The sequence below is a fragment of the Onychostruthus taczanowskii genome, unplaced genomic scaffold (genome assembly GCF_017590055.1).
Source record: "Onychostruthus taczanowskii isolate IOZ18803 unplaced genomic scaffold, ASM1759005v1 scaffold127, whole genome shotgun sequence".
In the NCBI taxonomy this organism is placed as follows: domain Eukaryota; kingdom Metazoa; phylum Chordata; class Aves; order Passeriformes; family Passeridae; genus Onychostruthus; species Onychostruthus taczanowskii.
In genome coordinates, this window is record NW_024498429.1 from 940,119 (window position 1) to 959,577 (window position 19,459).

A 19,459-nucleotide genomic window follows, 5' to 3' on the forward strand; every position below is an offset into this window, starting at 1 on the left:
AGGCTTCAAGGGGGTATGTAACTACAGAAACACCTACACTGGAAATAATGATAAATTGGAATTATTTTGAGACATGGCAAAATTTACACAGTCCAGGAATTTTTACAAAAACTCGGCAAAATTAAAAATTTTTCAACTGAAAAATGACAAATTATTTGCAGCATCGCATCTGAGCCCCACAACCAAGCTACCCCACATTCATTCATGGGGAGTCAGATGTATTTACCATGCTGTAAAGAACTTCTTACAACCACCCCAGAATCCTGACACTGTGACAAGTTGAAAGGAAATCTGGGAAGTTGATAGTGCCAAAGAATGACATAGCCAAAGTCTTCCTCATTCTCTTTTCCACAGTATTATGACTAAGTGGATGAATGTAGGAATGGCAAAAGGATGGTCTGATCAGTATGAAAGGGAATCAAAACACCCAGCTTGATTTTCCTGCCTGCCATCCACCCAAACTGTGGTTTCTCAGTAAAGCGAAGCTGGAACGATGATGCATCTTGACATGCTTTTAATATGCAAACTGTTAATCTCAGAAGCTATGATTCTGCAAAATTTTTAAGTCTGAAGCGCATGCTTGAGTTAAGCATTTAGATAAATTGGCATTTTTTTTCTACCTAAGACAGCTATAGTTATTGGGTCAAAACATAATTTGCCTGTCTTGTTTGAGCTCACAGACATTTGTACAAGTGTCACAATCATTCATGTGACACTTGTCTGCTTTATTATTCTATGTCAAAACTGAGCAAATGTTTACAAGATTTGTTTTTCTGAAGCATATAGGGTACATATAAGGAAAGGGAAAGACATGAATAGGAGTAAGCAGGGAAGCTTCATAGATACCAAGACTGCTCCTTTCCAACACCGCTTTTCTGAATGCAAGTTTCTCCTCCCTGTGTTCTTTACATTGGCATTAAATCATTATAAGAATGTTTATAATCAACTCAGTTATGGTCAAGTGTGCATTGGCCTGTAAATTCAAAAATCCTGCCCTCCCATCATCCCATTCACTTCCTCACAGGCAGAGAGAGGAGCTTCCTGACTGAAATATCCCGGGAATACGGGCACATGGGCTCCTTCTCCTCAGCTCTGGCTGCGAGGAGGGAGTTCGCACACAGCTCTTCCAGGGCAATCTCAGCACAGGGAAACAGCTTCTTTGTGCAATTCCTTTCTTTTCATTCCACAGCTGCTCTTTACTGGGACTTACACATATAACCATTGCTGGGAAAGTATAGGAAAGTTAATAATTGTTAGAGGCTTACATGGAAGTAATTGTTCTATTTCTTCTGAATTGCCAATACTGATTTTGCTGTGAGAGGGGATTATGGAAAGAAATGGAACACTAGAGACGGGAAAGTACTGTTACCAAAATAATCTAACAAACGCAAATACAGCCCCCAGTATTAACAGAAGTGTCGAGTCTAAGAGTACAGACAGATGTTCTCTCCGGATCCAGCTGTGCAGATGAAGGGCTTTGTGCCCCCAGCTGCTCCCCGGTGCCCCCTGCTGAAGCCATTATCCCGGATCCGCCCCGATTCGCTGGGGCAGGGCTCGCACGGGCACCGTGACCCCGCTGGCCGGGCACCCAGCGAGTGCCCGGGCACAGACCGTGGCAGTGACCTCCTCAGCCACTCACACGGCAACCAGAGCAGTCCTGGCACTGGCACGCTCCTTCTGAAGCCCCAGAACAGAGGCACTGCTAAAGTATCATCTCCCTCAGTAATATAAATAAAAAGCATTTTTAAAATCACCTAAGCAAATATAGCAATGCCTAGCATCTGATATTTGTTTCTTTTTTTTCTTTTTTTTTTTTTCAACAAACATACTCATGGAATTTTCCTACTGTACTACAGACAGGATTCAAACAGCACTGACATTTGAAAACAGCACAAACAGTAATGATAACTTAAACTGTGCACGGCACCAAAACCAGCACCTTTGTTCAAATAACACTTGTAAGTGATCACCAAAAGTAACAACTTAAACCACAAGCCAAAACATTGGCTTGTTTGGTCATTCTTGATTTTGAGGGCATAGACTGTACCTGACGTAACTTTCACACTGATACAATCTGAGATTTTTGTTAATAAAGACAAAACTAAATATACAAATCAGATAACATTTAGAGCTGCAAACTCCTTATCTAGAATGCCAAATTCCATTGCCAACCTGTAAAATGCATTGTAGAACAGTATTTTTTTAATTTAAAATTTGCAGGAGAATTTCGTATCATCTTTCACTTATTTTTGGAGGTGTATTTCAAACCATACAACACACATTTCCCAGCCTAACCACAAGGTGCCTACTGTTACACTATATATGTTAAAAGAGCTCTTTAAATACTAAATGTGACCATATTTTCAGTTAGATTTCAGCCTGCTCTGGTAACTTCTCTCTTCAGGTGACAAACTAGCAGTACCTGAATTTATTACAGCCTGATTAATTATGCTGCTTTCATACAAAGGAAAAAGAGACTTCAATCAGAAGTGGTAACCTTAAATAGTACCTGTGCAGCAGCATATCAGAACATCAATCCCAGATCCATGCACTTCCATTTGCTTTGAGAATTCTTAGTAATTACTTCTCCCTTCCTATCACATAGCTCAGCTCAACTCCACAGCCTGAAAACTAAAGGCAGAGGTTTGGAACACACCAGTTCCAGCTGACAGGATTTGTACCAGTGACCAGAAATACTGAAAAGCACACCTTATACTCTGCACTTGCTTACCACGACCTAACTACACAACCAGCCTTTCTCTCCCCAGCTGAACACAGCAGGAGTTTGGGGAATAAAAAGAGAAGAGAGGAGTGGAGCCAAATGTCAGAGATCTCTTGTCTCATACAGCTGACAACTTGCCAGGTTTTCATCTTCTACATATTTGGAGATAATTTCCTTAAATGATCCAGAAGCTGAGAACCACCTGGCTGCTGCCTTCTCCTGAAGCAGGGCCATCACCACAGCACAGAGGTGGTACCTAGACAGTGACACTGCTTTTGCTTGCTTGCCTTTTGTGCTTGTTAACATGCAAAGGCAAATTAATGTAAGACAAGAATCTGGCATATGTGTCTAAAATACACACTGCATAATTAAACTGGGAATGAAAACAAATCAAAGGTATATATGTTCAAATAGTATTTATTGTTCCTTTACATAAAGGAACAAGGAACTTGGCAAATATTTCTTAGGAATAAAGGCCCATCTTCACAAAGTATGGGTTATGAATAGCAATGAACAAGATAAGAGCACATGAGATAAAGACAGCTAGAGTAAGCCACAGATGGAAGCAGAGCCAGACTGACAATGGAAGAATTCCCACCCTACCGGGCTACGGCGTGCTCTCCACACAACCATTAATGCCAGCACACATCAGCATTTACACCAAAGGAGACTCTTCAGAGAAATATTTTTAAATGCAAAGTTTGGGATATCTCTTTTTTAATATGGATAATACTCAAAGCATATATCTCTCTACAGACTTAGGTCTCTCGTGCTTAGTCTGTAACATGCCTGTGTGCTCTGCTGCTAACGGCGATTTGAGGAATTTGCTGTACCTACAGAATTGTATTATGGAGATCCTAGAGGGTATGACTAAAACTTGTTGAAATTAAGTTCTAAGGAAATACATAAATGTAGGTGACTGGTGAGGGTTTGGTTAAAGTCAAGAAGAAAAGGTGCTCCCAGGTCTCATTCTCAGAGCCAACTGCCTGTAATAACAAATACACAGGGCTGGCTGTGGGATCTGGTGCTTTGGAGAAAAATAATAATGCATTACAAATATTGCCAGACCAACAGGCTTCCCTGTCTCATTCAAACCCAGCATCATCCTGTATGAACAAAAACTGCAGGAAGACAGCTTAGACTGTCACACTTAGAGTGTCACACACTGCCTGCAAACAAAATGCAGTGACAAAATGTCATCCCTTTTGTTCTTCACTTAGGGATGCCCCTGTTTTACACTTATGGACCCAGGTTGTCACATCTCTCTTTTAATTAGGCAAAATTGTGCTGCAGCTAATACCTAGCAGAAGAATTTACTGTGGTTGTGGAAAAAGTATGAGATCAGCCTGCAAAACTTCACTTCTAAAAGCAAAAAAGGAAATGTAACTCAAAAATAGATTCTTTAATGACGAGCATTGTTTAAACACTTAAGGCAGCTCCTCATCTTTATCTAATTTCTGTAAACAAAAGTCTGATGTTTGTCACAGATAAGAGATTTAAAACCACAGAATAACAAGTAATTGAAAAATGCTTTGTGAATTAATTAAAACAAGTCGTGAAACTATATTATTCGCTAAATTGCTTGACACATTCTTCTAAAGAGAATGAAATGTAAGGAAAAATTCAATGGATTTATTTTCAATTCTATGACTGCCTTGTTTTCAATATTTTTCCTCAAAATTTAACCATGACAACAAAACTTTTGTATGTCTGAACAGAGATGAAAAAATATATATAATATTTTATCAATTACTATTAATATTGCTATTAGCATAAATATTCAAAGACTTAAAAAGGTTCCAAATATATATTTAAATATGTTCCAAAGATGTATATAAATGAGCCAAAAATTAATCTTAAAAAGAAAAAAAAGCAGAAGAGCAGAAACCATCCTCACAGTCTTCAGATTTGGCTGGCCCAACCAATCTGCTATGGCCACTCAACCAGTTAAATAAATTTCTATAATGATTTCACCATTTTAGGCTGCCTATCTGCAAGTTCTTCCTGTCAACACGAATCACCCTGTGTGCTGCAACTCCCCCATCAACTGAGACAAAGTATGACTGCTGCAGTGCTCTGTCACCATGACATGCTTCTCATGGATCTGGATCCCAAAGGTCAGGATGATCCAGCACAGCCAGCCAGAAGTGTCCTGTTATCAGACCTGGGAGAACAATTCCCTCCAGAGGTACAGCCCAGCAGGTGCAGGGGCTCTCTGATGGGCACTCTGGGGTTGGGGCTGGTCTGAGCCAGGGGTGGCTGCACTGCAAGCAGAGTGTGAGCGGCTGCGGGGGTGAACGGGACACAGCTCAGGGTGTGCACCCAACCTGACACCCATCCCTGCAGAGCCAGGGACAGGGATCAGGGATCAATGGGACACCCATCCCTGCAGAGCCAGGGACAGGGCTCAGGGATCAATGGGACACCCATCCCTTCAGAGCCAGGCAGGGACAGGGCTCAGAGATCAATGGGACACCCATCCCTGCAGAGCCAGGCAGGGACAAGGCTCAGGGATCAATGGGACACCCATCCCAGCAGGGACAGGGCTCAGGGATCAATGGGACACCCATCCCAGCAGAGCCAGACATGGACAGGGCTCAGGGATCAATGGGACACCCATCCCTGCAGAGCCAGGGACAGGGCTCAGGGATCAAGGGGACACCCATCCCAACAGGGACAGGGCTCAGGGATCAAGGGGACACCCATCCCAGCAGGGACAGGGCTCAGGGATCAAGGGGACACCCATCCCAGCAGGGACAGGACAGGGCCTTTGTCTGGGCAGGGAGAGGGCAGGAAAAGCTACTCATGAGCTGCTCTTAGGTCTTCTGGAGAAAAATTGTATCAGAAATTCAGCACAAATCTGAAGTTTTCATAAAGGAGCTACTTACATAAAACAACTGAATGCTGGAGATAAAAATACCCCCCTGAAACTCTTAAAAACTGTAACTATTATTAAGGCTTATAGGATTACACATTTAATTTAAAAAACAATGAATCTCACTCAGTATATGCACTAATTAAATAACTCAGAAGTTGCAGATGATACTGCCTCATTAAAAAATTATTTTGAAATTAGAAGGCTTACGTTAAATTCATCATTTAAATATGACAAACAAAAATCTAATTTTGTAGAATCTGTAGCTGGAAAAACAGTTACACAAGGAGAAACATAGCTTTGCTATCTCCCACCCACACACCCAGTAAAACTTAATAAATTTACCACAGCAGTATATAATACCTAGAGAATAAGGGCCGAAATATAGAAAATTATGTTAAAAAGTAATTGGTCTTCATCACCACCAGGAAAAAAGGAAATATATATCTTTTTAGAAGTTGTATGAAGCCCACAAAATCTTGTATCCCAGTAGAGGTAATATAAGAAATGCATTTGACTGCAGACCAACCAGGATTTACAGCCCAACATAGGCTGCACAAGCTGAATTATGGATTGCATTACATTTTTTTATATATGGCACTGTAGAAAAGAAACCCCAATAGGTCAAACTGACCTATTAATCACTATAGCTAAAATAAATTCTATATGTGAATAATATCTACTCATGGGCCACAAAATAGATCAAGGTAGAGAATTCTGAAGACACTGGGAACATTGGAGTCCTCAGTACCTATCAACAATATCAACTGAAAAGCATTAAAATGCTCATTAAACATTTGTAATTTCCACAAATTGCTGCAGACTGGGCAGACATCACACTGAAATACACAATGTACACACCCAGATCTGATCATGCAGAGACCAGAGTTAGGACAAACAACTGACTCTAGCCTGTACTTTAAGACTTTACTCCAGATGCTCTTCATCAGGAATTTTCTAAAATAATGTACTATTGCTTAAGTGATTTGGACACTCAAAACTGAAAATTAATGATCTGAGGACATGAAGTAGAACAATCACCTGTTGTTCTACTTCATGTCCTCAACCAGGAGAAGCCATAGAACATGTCCCAGTACAGTTAAGCTCCTTAAAATAAGGAACAATTCACAACAGTAAAAAACAACTAATTGAAGATTCAGGCTCATAGTACTTCTTGAAGTAAGTAAAATAATTCTTCTTCTGGATTCTCAATCAAGACATAAGACACGATGGCAAATACTACCAAAGATGCAATTTTTATTTATTTCTTTAGAGAGAGAAAACCTACCTTCTAATTTTCTTCTGGAAACCCTTCTATATTGGTTCTGAGTTATTTAAGAAATATTTTGAATACTTGAAATCTTGATGTATGTTTGCTCTTAACATCACTGGCAAATTATTATTACTTTGACTACCTGCACAGCTCACAAGAACACCAGGGAACAGCACCTGCAGTTCTTCACTGTTCTGTTACTTAGTGAGGTAAAAACTAAGTCAACAGCAGCATCAAATTTATCCCATCTCACTGCAGCTACACAGCTGAAGGTAAAAACTTTTGCTAAAAAATTTTGTGGCAATGTAAGTTTTACGAAACTGCAACACACCTACGGCTGTCAATGGTGTCCAGGGGCAGGAGCAAGCTTGTGCAGAGTGCACTTTGTTTCCCCTTCCCTCCTTCAACTGAGCTTCAAGGTACTGAAACGGAATGCTATTCATAAAAATTACTTACAGAGATGAGAAAAGTAATTTTGGCTTTGCAGACAAGCACTAAGCTCATTTTTCAAGTTCATTAGATGTAGCTCATTTTTTGCTTTGTAAAGATGTCTCTTAAAGTTGCTTTTTAAAAAATTGTAATAGCATAAAAACGAAAACAGAATAAAAAGAGAAAAATGAGGGATTTTGCAGACTTAACAAAAGCCTGCAAAAGAGAGAAATGCAGGTGGCTTCTTTTATGGATCAGGAAAAACGTACCACAGGCCACTGAAATGGCCTGGGAAAAAACTGCCCTCTGCCAACACCTCCCCTACAGATAAAGCAGGCTGCAGTGCTGCTGTCTTTTTGATCAAGAGAAGAAATCCCACACCAATGACTGTTTCCCCTGACAGACTGCTTGTCCTTTTTAATGTTACATGAGAGCACCAGCCTGAACTTCCCTCCCCTCAGAGCTCATACCACTACCACTGATTAGAGATGCTGCTCTGCCTAGAGGTACTCACTTCTTTGGCCAAGGCTGTTTAACCTGTTGTGCTCCTCGTATTCCTCCTTCTCCTTTCCAGATAGGAACTTTGCCTTTTTAATAGAACTTTTTGCTCATTCTCCTGGCAGAGCTTCCTCTAAATTGTTCAGTAATTGGTGCATCATACAGAAGTTCAGCTCTTGTTAGGCTCCTGTCTTTGCAAGAGAGTGTCATGCTCAAAAAGACTGGAGAATTATCCCCTTTCTTGATTAAACTCTACCATGGACCAACACTATTTTCATGCTGCTATAGCACAGAAATCACTATTTATGATACCTTCTACTTTCTCAAACACAGCTGCAGAAAACCTCATAATTCTTCTCATTTGCCTTCCCATACAACACTGCTGCTCTTTGCCCTTTTGTTTGCTGAGATAATTATTAAACCAAGAATACTACAAACAGAATAACAAAAGCCAGTGAAAATAGGTCTACTGCACGACCTGCTTCAGACACCTCATCCACAGGCCAGCTCAAAGCTCATCACAAACACTGGAGGGTGAGGTACAGGAAGAATTCCCAAAGTGGTTCAAGGGTCCAGAGGTCTGACTCCTAGGGACCGGGACTCCTGAGTGGCCCATGGTTGCCATACCCAAGTTTTGTAATAATTTAACTTTGTTTTAGTTAACACTGTGAAATGTCTGTGTGTCTATTCAGTCATGCTTGGAAGAGTGATCTGTAACTCGTTAGCAAAACTACCCCGTGAAACTAACTCCAGAATCCCACAAACTCATACTGGTTAAAAAGCTATAAAGACCAGAATTTTTTGCAAATCTTTGTAACTTCACATAGGCCAAAAAAAGTGAGATTTTTCTCCAAAGACGGGAGGAGAAGGAGGGAAAAAACCCAAGTCTGACTTACAAGTCATGGAGACACTCATGATAATTTTATCACCACAGTCCTTCTAGATGGTAAAACATCTCCTTAAGTAGCCACTATTTTTTAACTTCTCTGCTTCTCTTTTTGACCATCTTTCAGCTTGCCAGTATTAAAAAAATCCCAAACTCCACCAGCCTCAGAAATCTTGCCAAGGTCGGGGAGCTGCAGTTCTGCCTGATGCCCTTCCCTCCCTATTGCACCTCCCCTGCAGGAACTGGCTGCCAGCCTGTAACTTGAAGGCAAGCAGTAACCAAGTAACTAATAAATAAGGAGTACACCACTAAAGTAAACAGTACCCCAGCTATAATTAGCTAGAACAGACAAGCTGCTGGTGGTAGATGTCTCTCCGAGTTCCCTCAGGCCCTCTCCAGCCCCCACAAAATCCCTTTAACCAGCATGCTCCTGTTTGACTCCAGGCAAAACAAAAACAAAAACCCCCTTTTTTCCTAGTCATTCACTAGAACAGAGTATGGAACAAAAGGAGCACCAAGACGAAGATCCTACTATTAGCTATTTTTACTGTATTATTTCTTTGAAAGCAAAATACTGCCTATAATATCCAAGACACATTGGGAAACTTCATAAACCTGCATTTAACACACACTGATTACTCCCAAAGACTTCCGTGGTCAAATAAACAAAAGACTTTCCAAAAGCATGCAATATGACAATTTCTAGACAGAAAACCCTGGTTTTACTGTAGAAGGAAATACAGAAAATCAAGTGTTTTCCTACACCAGCACCAGTCAGGGATTAGCAAAGCCGAGCTCATGCAGTGGGAAATGCAGGGAGATTGACAGGAACACAGTGCTCCAACAAAAGCTTATTGCAGGTAATTAATGTTCTACACGAGGCACATTACTGACTTCAAACAAACTCACCACTCTGCTTAAAGTTAAGCATGTGCACATGTCCTTGCAGGTTTGGAGCTCCAACGCTCAACTTCTCATGAATGTGGCCAAACAGGACCCACTTTGCCATCACTCCTACAAAGGAAGGATGTGCAAAGCACACTGTTCCATTATCTGTGAACAGTTCTTAACAAAGCTGAAAAGCTTGTTTCAGCTCAAAATTTAAATATTTGAGCTCCACCTTTGAATTTTATTGTTGGCAAATTTCAGCCAAATTCTGAAGGAGGAGTGCAGACGGTAGGAGATTGGTCAACACGAATAAAAGAAGGGTGAGCATTCCTTTCCAAATGAAACAAGTATTTGCTCAAAATACTCTTAAAATTTAGAACAGATCGCAGGGATTAACACGCATCATGTTCCTTGAACAGCAAAATGAATTTGCCTGCACCACGAACTGCTGATATTGTGTCATTTCACGATGACATCACTTACGAAGCCTGTAATAGGGACCTGCCTTTAAATTTTGTGCACAGATATACATATGATATGCACATATTAAACACTCATAAAAACATTCTGACTTACAGTAAAACCTTGGAAGACTTGCACATGGTAACAGGAAACCATGAAAGGCTCTTTTCATTTCTCTTTCTTACACACTAAGCTTGTTTTCAATTGCACTACTGAAAATGAAGGGATTTTTTGAACACATAGTAAGACAGCAAGTTCTGAATTAAATGTTTATCTGTTGGGCTTTTGTTTTCAATTTAAGAATTCATAGTTTTTTATCAACAGACCACATTCAGCTGTACAAAATGCACAGTGCCACTGCAGAGGGAGGCATGGCCATTGCTATTCTATACCACCCACACCATGACTTGGGACGTGGCTTTAGGGGGAAGAAAACGTGGCATAGAGCAGAACTGTGGTGTTTTGTTGGGTTTCCTAGCCAGGGAAGCTGCTGGAGCAGCACTGTGGAGTGTCCTCAGCAGGACACGGCCGGGGCGAGGCTGCAGCTCCAGGCAGAGAGCAGAGCCTGGCAGAGCCCTGCTGGGCACAGCCGGGAGTGGGCAGTGCCACACCGACCATCCAGCGTTCTGGAGGTTTGTCCCTCACTGCTTCTGCCGGCTCAGGACACAAAATGCAGCTGTGGGAGTGCCACCTCCTTGGTTTTGCTCTGGGAACACCCATGTGCCACGGCTGAGCCACAGGAACAGGTCCTGGTTTGGCCTCAGCCACGCGGAGCTGAGCCGAGGTGGGGAATTCTGTGTGTAAACCTCCTGCTCTTCTGCTGTGGATATTGCTCTGTTCCTGTGCATCTCCTATCCCACTGCTGTTTGTTTTCAGTAATTGTTATCTCACCCCTCTGCCTCCATCCCTCTCTTACTAGAAGCAGGGGAAGAGTGAAGTGGAGCAGCTTATTTGGAGTTTCACTCCCACCACAGGGACACCCAGCTTGAACAATGGTCTGGTTCTGCAGCTGACAGCAGGTCAAATAACTTCTGTTCAGCACTCCTAGGTAGGCTGTTTACTTTAGAAGCTGGCAACCAAATTTCCTTGAAGTTGAAGACTGCTTGCCCAAAGGCTCAGGGTAAACTAAAAATGTTAAATGACTAATTGTCACTCTCTGTAGGACTGACACATTACTTGACTACCTATAAAAGAATTGGCTGAAAAAATCCAAAAATATGCATCTTAATACATTTTAAGTTCTTCAGACTTTTCCAGAACCTTAACTTCACTAAAAAAATATTTTAGACAAGGAGGAAAAAGATTATTCCACAAAATTTACCTAGCACTGAATAGGACTGAAGTAGAAGGAAATTAATCTATTTGATGATTCATCTGACTGCTCTAGGGAAGAATTACTTCAATGGGAAACATTGCCACCTTAAGATACAGCTATGAATCTTTCCATGTACAGGTTGAAAAGTTACACCTTGAAAATTTTCTGGTCAGGTTTTAAAAATTATTTTCAATGACATCTAAAATTGTCACAGCACCTTGGGCCTTACCTTCTAAAGTCAATGGACAAACCCTCTGCTAGACCTTCCATGTTTCTCTTAGTCTTACCAGTTTTATTTAGCCAGAAGAAGGAAGAAATCTGTAGTTATAAGCATCAGAAAAACAGAGACTGCAAAATAGATTCTATCCTTTAGTGTCTGAAAATCAGGAAGACAGAGAGAAGACAACTGAAAACACAGAAAAACTCAAGCCAAAACTAACTCCCAAAAAACCCCCAAAACACAAACTCATATACCCTCTGTCCCCACACATCCTCAAGGTAGCTTTTTGCAAGAAAAACACAGGAATAGCAGTGGAGCTCCATAGGGATTGACAAATAATGGATGAACTCTTAGCTATTCAGACGTCTTTGTGCCAAGTTCTCATTTTCCATGCTAATAAGCTGCACACACTATATTTACAAGGTATCCATAAATAAAAAATTGTTTTTATTATTACCATATCAATAAAATTTTATTTTTAAAACTGTAGGGGATTTTTTCTATTAACCAAGGAGAAGGATTTCTATAAAAAAAAAGAGAAAGAACAAAAAACTACTTAAGTAAGAATGCAGTAGAAATCTTTGAGAAGCAGAGAAAAAAATGCTCTCATGGTGTCCTCCTCCATGCCACATCAACATCATGCACTCAGGGGGGACCAACTTCCATCTCCAAATGAAGTAAAAATCAAATTTATCTTGGCCAATAAGGAAAAATTATTAATATCATTGAACCCCTGTCAGAATATTTTGTGTTCCATAGATCAAAGGAATACACACAGCATGCAAACCTGTTCTACTAGTAAAAAAAGAATGTTTTTCCTGGCACAGAGCCCACTTGCTATTTTCTTGCATTGCTGCCTGGCTTTTTCCTCCTGAGAACTGAGATCCATGCAAAAATGTTCTCCTGCCTCCTGACTCACTGCCTGTACTCCTGCCTGTTTGCAACAGGCATGGAAATGTATTTCTACACATTCACTCCCAGTCACAGTTATTAATCATCAATGTAAACATTGCATTATCCATCATCTTCAATGTCCTCCTAGTTTTACTGCTAAGTCTGTAAGAAGCATTAATGTTGGAAGTTTTACTTCACAAAATAAAACCAGAAGTCTTAAAAAAACCAGTTTGTGTTCATCGTGGGCTAAAACACAGTTTGAATTAAATTTTTTAAAATGAAAACTCATCGCTGGGGCAGTTGATTTTTAAATTGAAGTCTCATCCATTTAAGAATAAGGAAAAAGGCACAATTACTAATTAGGATATCATCTATAGAGTGTTTCAAAATACTGCTTTTGAAATAGATATCAACACGTTTATGGTGAACTATTTTAATACTAATTTAAGTTTGAAAACAGGAAGTAAAACAAAACAGAAGTAAAAGAGAAGCTGAAGCCAAACTTGAGATTTTCAAATATTTATAAAGTAGTATGCATGTAATTCCATTAAAAAAAATATAAGGACAGACTCCTTTCTTCTGTCTCCTAGAGAATTCAAACCCATAAATTTAAGTGATAGTTTTGGAATACCTCAAATGAAATCATAACTGTCAGCAGCAGTGACATCCTACACCAAAACAGGTCTGAGAGAACACTGCATTCTATCATGTCAATGAGACATGGAGCAAAGAGTGCTTGAAAAGGTAATGATACAACAAATCATAAAAATTCCTCCTGTTCTGCTCTTAGTCTACAGGCTTAAAGAGTACAAAAAGCAAACTTTAGCTTCTTGATCCATAAATGCCTGCAAAAGGTGTTCTGCTCCATTGTATCTCTTCCATATAACTCAAGTTTAACCAGTGTAAAGGGCTTTAGATTCCAGTGCTTTCTAAGCATATCTTGACCACTTTAAACAAAAAGTAATTTATCAAGAGCCAACCATACAGCAGGATGACCAAGCTGAGACTTGAGCTGTTGAACAAGTTGTTCCAAGGACCTTTGAAAGTGGATGCCATAAAATAAACTTTAGCTCCAGAAAGGCGAGGGAACAACCTGAAGATTTGCTCAGAGAACACCAATGCTGATGACTGGTTTTTTTCCCCAAAATAAAAGACTACTTGGTTCTAGTTCTTTTGGGTCTGTCAGGAGCAGTTATGCCTCATATACTGGCTGATTCATGACCTTGTGAAGTGGGTGATATTCACTGAGTGGAAACTTTGGACAGAAGCCAAGGCACAGCCCTCCTGTAGCAGACACTTCTGCAGGACACAGCACACATCCCTTATGGTTTAAAAGGGCAAGAAAGGAAGGAAACAAGGCCAGGTTTTCCAAGAGACAACTCATGTCTAACCCATTCCAAAGAGAAAATTACCTAGTACCCTGATTTCTTCTTAATGTTGTTAAAATACTGACAATGGATTTGAGGAGCAATTGCAGGTGTTGCTGAAATGTCCATGGATAACCCAAGCATGAGGTGAGAATGTCAGCTGAAATGGTGACATGAATCACATTCAGTACTGCATAACCAAAAAGAGACTGCAGTCAAAAGTTTTTCCAACTATAGCACATACCCAAGTGCTTCCCACAAAATCCTGAATCCATCCTTACATTTCCACTTAGAAATCAGGAGTTAATAAAGTATAAAGGCCTAACAAACAGTAAAATTAAGTATCTTCTCTATGTCTGCCTCTGGTACAACACAGATTTCAGTGTCTTAAACCAGAATCTTAATCATGTTTTGTACAAAACCTAAACATGAAAACAGCTTTAAAATACTCAAATTATACCATCTGAAAGATTAATTTAATTAAAAAATGTGGTGCCTCGTACCCAAAATACACCTCACAATCACTTCAGTAATTAGCTTTTCTCTACACAAAACATCTCTGTTTTAACTGTTAGGTTTGGGACTTTCCATGTCTGCAAGAACATTATCTTTCTTGACTAATATAATGGCTGGAATATAGTGGATGAGAAAACACCCAGAGTATCAGATCTCCCTTGAGCACTGGCCCAACATATGGTCCTGCACATTTTGAAAGATGGTGTTTGGGGCAGTTTGCTGAATATTCTTAAGATGACTGCTCTGCTGCTGTGTGAGGAAGAGGGCTTTTTCTTATCCCTAAAATGACTGTCTTCAATAAGCAGTGATTCACTGAACTAGCCCTGAAGCTGCCTTTGGAAGCTCAGTATTCAAAAACCATCTGTGCCAGCAAGTACCAGGAGAGGGCTTTCACTTGATATTTAAACAAATTATACCCTCAGATATTTCAAACATATACTCTGTATTTATGTATTTTGGGATACTAGCCATAGGTCTTGATGAAAACCCAAATAATTTAATTATTACTATTATTAAATACAGAAAAATACTTGTATTTAACCTCCACACTTTCATTCCATAATAAGAAATGAGGGACTTAAAAGTATGAAAATTCTGCATTCATGCCACCTTAGCAGTACTCAAATATTTAGCTTGTAAAGCCACCTGACCTAGTCTTGAGATGGCTAATCCTTTTTTTAAAGCTCCAACTCTTACAATTACATGAAAATATCTATTTCATAAACAAACCAAAACTTTAATTCTAATTTTTAAAAGCTTTATAATTCAAGGAAAAAAAAAACAAAACACTGAAAATATTAACTGAATAGATTCAAAATCAATCAAAAAGCAACTAAGGTAAAAAAAGCAACCCAAACCTTATATTTAATCTGACATTAAAAGTGCTTAGGGATGATATCTGAAGAACTTCAGGGCTGGCTGTCCTGAATGTTGTAACCTGTTTGTGTCACCCACTGCTGAGCACCACAGGACCACAGCACAGATCAGAGCTGGGCAGCACTGCTGCTAAGCACATAACGTGGGCCAGGATCCTCACGTACCTGCCTTGATAATCACACTGATTAATAATAATAATAATAATAATAATAATAATAATAATAATAATAATAATAATAATAATAATAATAATAATAATAATAATAATAATAATAATAATAATAATAATAATAATAATAATAATAATAATAATAATAATAATAATAATAATAATAATAATAATAATAATAATAATAATAATAATAATAATAATAATGATGAATTCCAAAAAGCTGTGACTTTAGAAGATATTTTCCAATAATTTTTGTCTAGTATTACTAAAGAAATGGAAAGCCCCTAAAAATTCCACAAATGCAGTATTTTCAACTCTGCCAGGCAGAGAAACTGAATCCTTGCAAAGGTATCTCGTTTCTCTTTACCTCTTCTACTTCACTCTTGATCTAAAGCACATTATAATAATAAGCAGGCTGAATTCCTGATGAGCTTCTGGCTGCTACAGAGGCAGCTGTGTTTCTAGCAGATCATCTAAAATACGAGCAGACACGAAAAGCACTAAAAAGGAAGCGAATGAAGTGCAGGTGATCTCACATTTGCTGTCTCTGTCTGGTTCTAAGTTCCTTTTCCAGTGTTCACTGAGCTCTAGGCCAAAGTACCTCAACAAGCAAGCAGGAACTACTTACTTTTTACTGCTGTTAGATCAGTTTTCTCCCTGTTTACCAAATGGAGGTGGGTCAGCCCAGAGTGCCAGAGCCAGGGCCAAGCCAACAGAAGGGCAGGAAGTGCAGGGATTGGGACTGGGACAGTGCCAGGAGCCCAGGCCACTCTGTATTCATGTCTGAAACCAGTCACTCACTGGGCAGCAGTGCTGTTTGGGAACACCGAGTCCCTGCTCATCCACTGTTTTACAAAATATTGTTCCCATGTTTTGGAAAGGCATTTTTAATATGGTAGCAAATAGAAGCAAATTTTAAAAAAACCCCAAAAACCATGTAAAACTAACCTCATTCCAAAACTGCTGATTTTCCATGTCCCCAGGTAAAAGTAGTAAAAAAGAATTAGCTGTACTAGTCCAGGAATGATGGGCCTGGTCTGGATAATTTATAATAATCCTGTCATCCAAAAAAAAGGTCTGTTTAGCTATGGCTTGAAAACAAGCAAAGAAGTCCAAATGAGCTCTGGCAATGTAAGACAGAGAACAAAGTTTAAAGAAAATACTCTCAAACAAAGTGCTGGTTGAAAATACTTACAGTTATTAACACAAGTTTTTTCACATTTCCAAAAGCTGTAGAAGAGCTGTTTCTCTCTAGGTAACAAACAGTACTTAAATAACAGAAATACTAATCTTTTCCATCAACTTCTTGCCTTTAGTAGAATATCCATCACTACTCCTAAATTAGCTTCCTGCTCAGATGAAAAGAGTGTTACTAAAAGGATCCAATCTCCAAAAATAAATTGTTAGTATTTCTGGTAAACCAAGAAGCTGGACTGAAATCCAGCACTGTTCACTGAAAAACAGCCAATGCAACTAAGTACAGTGTCAAACAAGAGTTAGTTCAGAAAAGGGAAAATAAAGGAACATGCCAGGGTGGGATATTTGTAAATGACATCTCTTTGGACCAGTAAGCATGCAGGGTCCCAGATGCAACAAAAGCACACATGCAAGTCAGAAAAGGTTAATGAGGAGACTAGCAACTTCAATGCAAAAACTGTATTTTGACCAAAAAAAAAAGGGCAGGCCAAAAAATCTCTGGCCAAATCAGACCTTGCAAGCAGAGATTATCAGTAGCAAGGGCTTTAAGCAGCTTAGAAACTGCTGGGAGAATTCAGAGTGCCATAGACCATAGAGGAGGTTGGATATTTGAAGGTGGAATTGGGTTCAGAGGGTGCTGGTACCCTAGAACACAGAATCATAATGATGTTTATAATCTCCAGAAACCCAAAGAAGAGATATCAGACAGTCTTAGACAATTAATACAAAATTCCAGTACCTTTATACAGTCAAACATTTTGGAGGAGTTGAGTTTATTTCTGCAGAGCAGCCCTAATAAGCTCAGAAGAACAGCAGAAAGGGAGTTTCTAGCCAAGCTGTGTGACACAGCTTCTGCAGCACTTTAGGTCCTATTCCCTACAAAAGACATTGAATAATGCAGATGCAGCTTCCAAGACCTTGCAATCAGCTTCCAGCCAGCCATCTATATGAGCTGGCCAGGATGGTTTGAAGCTAGGAGGAGAGGGATGGGAGCAATTCCATCTGAACTGGCACACAGTTCATGGCTCCAGGAAATCCATGGATCGGCAAAAACTTCAAGGATAGTTTGCCAATGGAACAATAGAGTTGTTCAGCAAAATTTGGGCTAGGAGAGCAGCAAAAGGAAGCAAAAATAACCAGAAGCCTTTGGAATTTGCCCCAGACCTTTATTTTTCCTTGAAGCACTGCAGCAAGAGAACAAGGAGCTTCTAGAGAGATAGGGAAGCTGTTCATCATAATCCATTCAGATACAGAGCTATAATTAAAATGCTTCACTCACTGAAGGTGACCACTATTTTGTTCATCAAATTATAATACTTACAAAAGAATAAATTTTTTACAGTGACAATAGACGATAAAAATTAAATTCTGTTCCTTAGGACAAAATATTCCTTTGGTGAAGTGTTAAAATCTGAAGGGATCCATGTATTATTAGAAGGTTTCAAATTATTTCTAAATGTGGGAAAGCCAAAGCTATGACCACCTAGCCAAGCTTCTAATGAAAGCTCCTTTGGGCTTGCTGCTGTGAGATTTGTTACAGGTGCATGTGGAGGAGAACAGAATTCTTTACTGAATGCAAGATAAAGGAGGGAGACTGAAAGGAAGGGAATAATAACAGGACAACACAAAACTCGAGAAACTCCCTCAGTCTGAAACAAATTTTACCAGAAACAGAAGCACCTCCTACGTATCTTAAGTCCTAAGTCAATTTTAGAGTATAAACAGGATCCACTTCTGTTCCTAGCTCAGCCAATTCCCTAGCACTAATCTTAGCACACGAAAAGAGAGAGAAGTCAGATAAAAGCTATCCAAAATGGGAAACAAAAAGGCCTTTGGAAATGCCTGGCATTTAGACAGTCAAATGTCTGAGCCAAAACTGTTAGTTTAGCTATTCAAAACAAAATGCAGAAATATTTGCATTTTCCTCAGAACAGGCATGTAATAGGGAGAATTCCTCTGACTCCACTGCGTGGGCAGACTCAGCAGAAAGAAAAGCAGCCCAAGTGTATCTGTACCAAACCACACAGTGCTCTTACAGAGCCACCCACAGCACTGCAACCACATCACCCTGGTTCTCCACCTTGCTTAATACAGATCAGGCTTCCGACAATTTTGCATTTATTGCACAGCACAGCTACTTGTCCAGGTAAAATATCAGGAGAATCATGTTAACGAATCCAATCCTATTTCTAAAGCACAATATTCTTACGGAAATTACAATTTAGTATGATTATAAACTCATCTTTCCAGTGGTGGGGGACACCTTGACATTCTGGATGGAGTTTGGACACACATTTATCACAAACCCACACTGGTATTACTATAAGCTCTTGGTTCAAACTGTAAGACTACAGTTATGTTTTGTCAGATACTTCTTCATTTCCTACTCTTTTTGGGTTTTTTTTCAGATTATGCAGAGGAGAAAACAGATATAAAGGCTGTTTAAGACCTACACTTCCCATTTAACTATTTTAAAAACATTCTTTAATGACCTGCTGGAAGTTCACATTTGAAAATGCAACTACAAGGAGATGCCATTTTAACATTTTAACGAGCTGGGCTCCCGTGCTGATGTGCATTTCCAAATGACAGCGGCAGCAGCAGCAGCTCCAGGTGTTCCTGGGAGGCTCTGCAGGGGTGATGTCCCTCACTCTGGGTGCACACTTACCTCTCCTCCTATGGTGAGCAGGCCAGGAGCATCCAGCTTCCGTTTCTTGCGGGGGCCGATGGCTGCCAGCGCCGTCAGGTTGGCATCCCTCTGCCTCATCTGGGCCAGCTCCTGCTGCTGCATCTGCACACAGGGAAACAACTCTCTTTAGTTTTATTCTCTTGCCTTATCCAAAAGTTATCTTCAGACCTGCAAGCATGA

General features: G+C 39.8%; 1 protein-coding gene across 4 annotated transcripts in view; it reads right to left on the reverse strand.

Moving 5' to 3' along the window:
- The window catches only part of LOC121331644 (transcription initiation factor TFIID subunit 4-like), a 145,417-nt gene that overhangs the window by 27,742 nt on the left and 98,216 nt on the right, over positions 1–19,459 (reverse strand). For 3 of the 4 annotated variants that reach the window (XM_041396256.1, XM_041396255.1, XM_041396254.1), the window contains exon 14: positions 19,259–19,381. In XM_041396256.1, coding sequence (XP_041252190.1) covers positions 19,259–19,381 — 123 coding nt within the window. Of the gene's footprint in view, positions 1–9,592; positions 9,698–11,635; positions 11,725–19,258; positions 19,382–19,459 lie in introns of all 4 variants that reach the window. The other variant, XR_005952043.1, reaches the window with a different exon arrangement.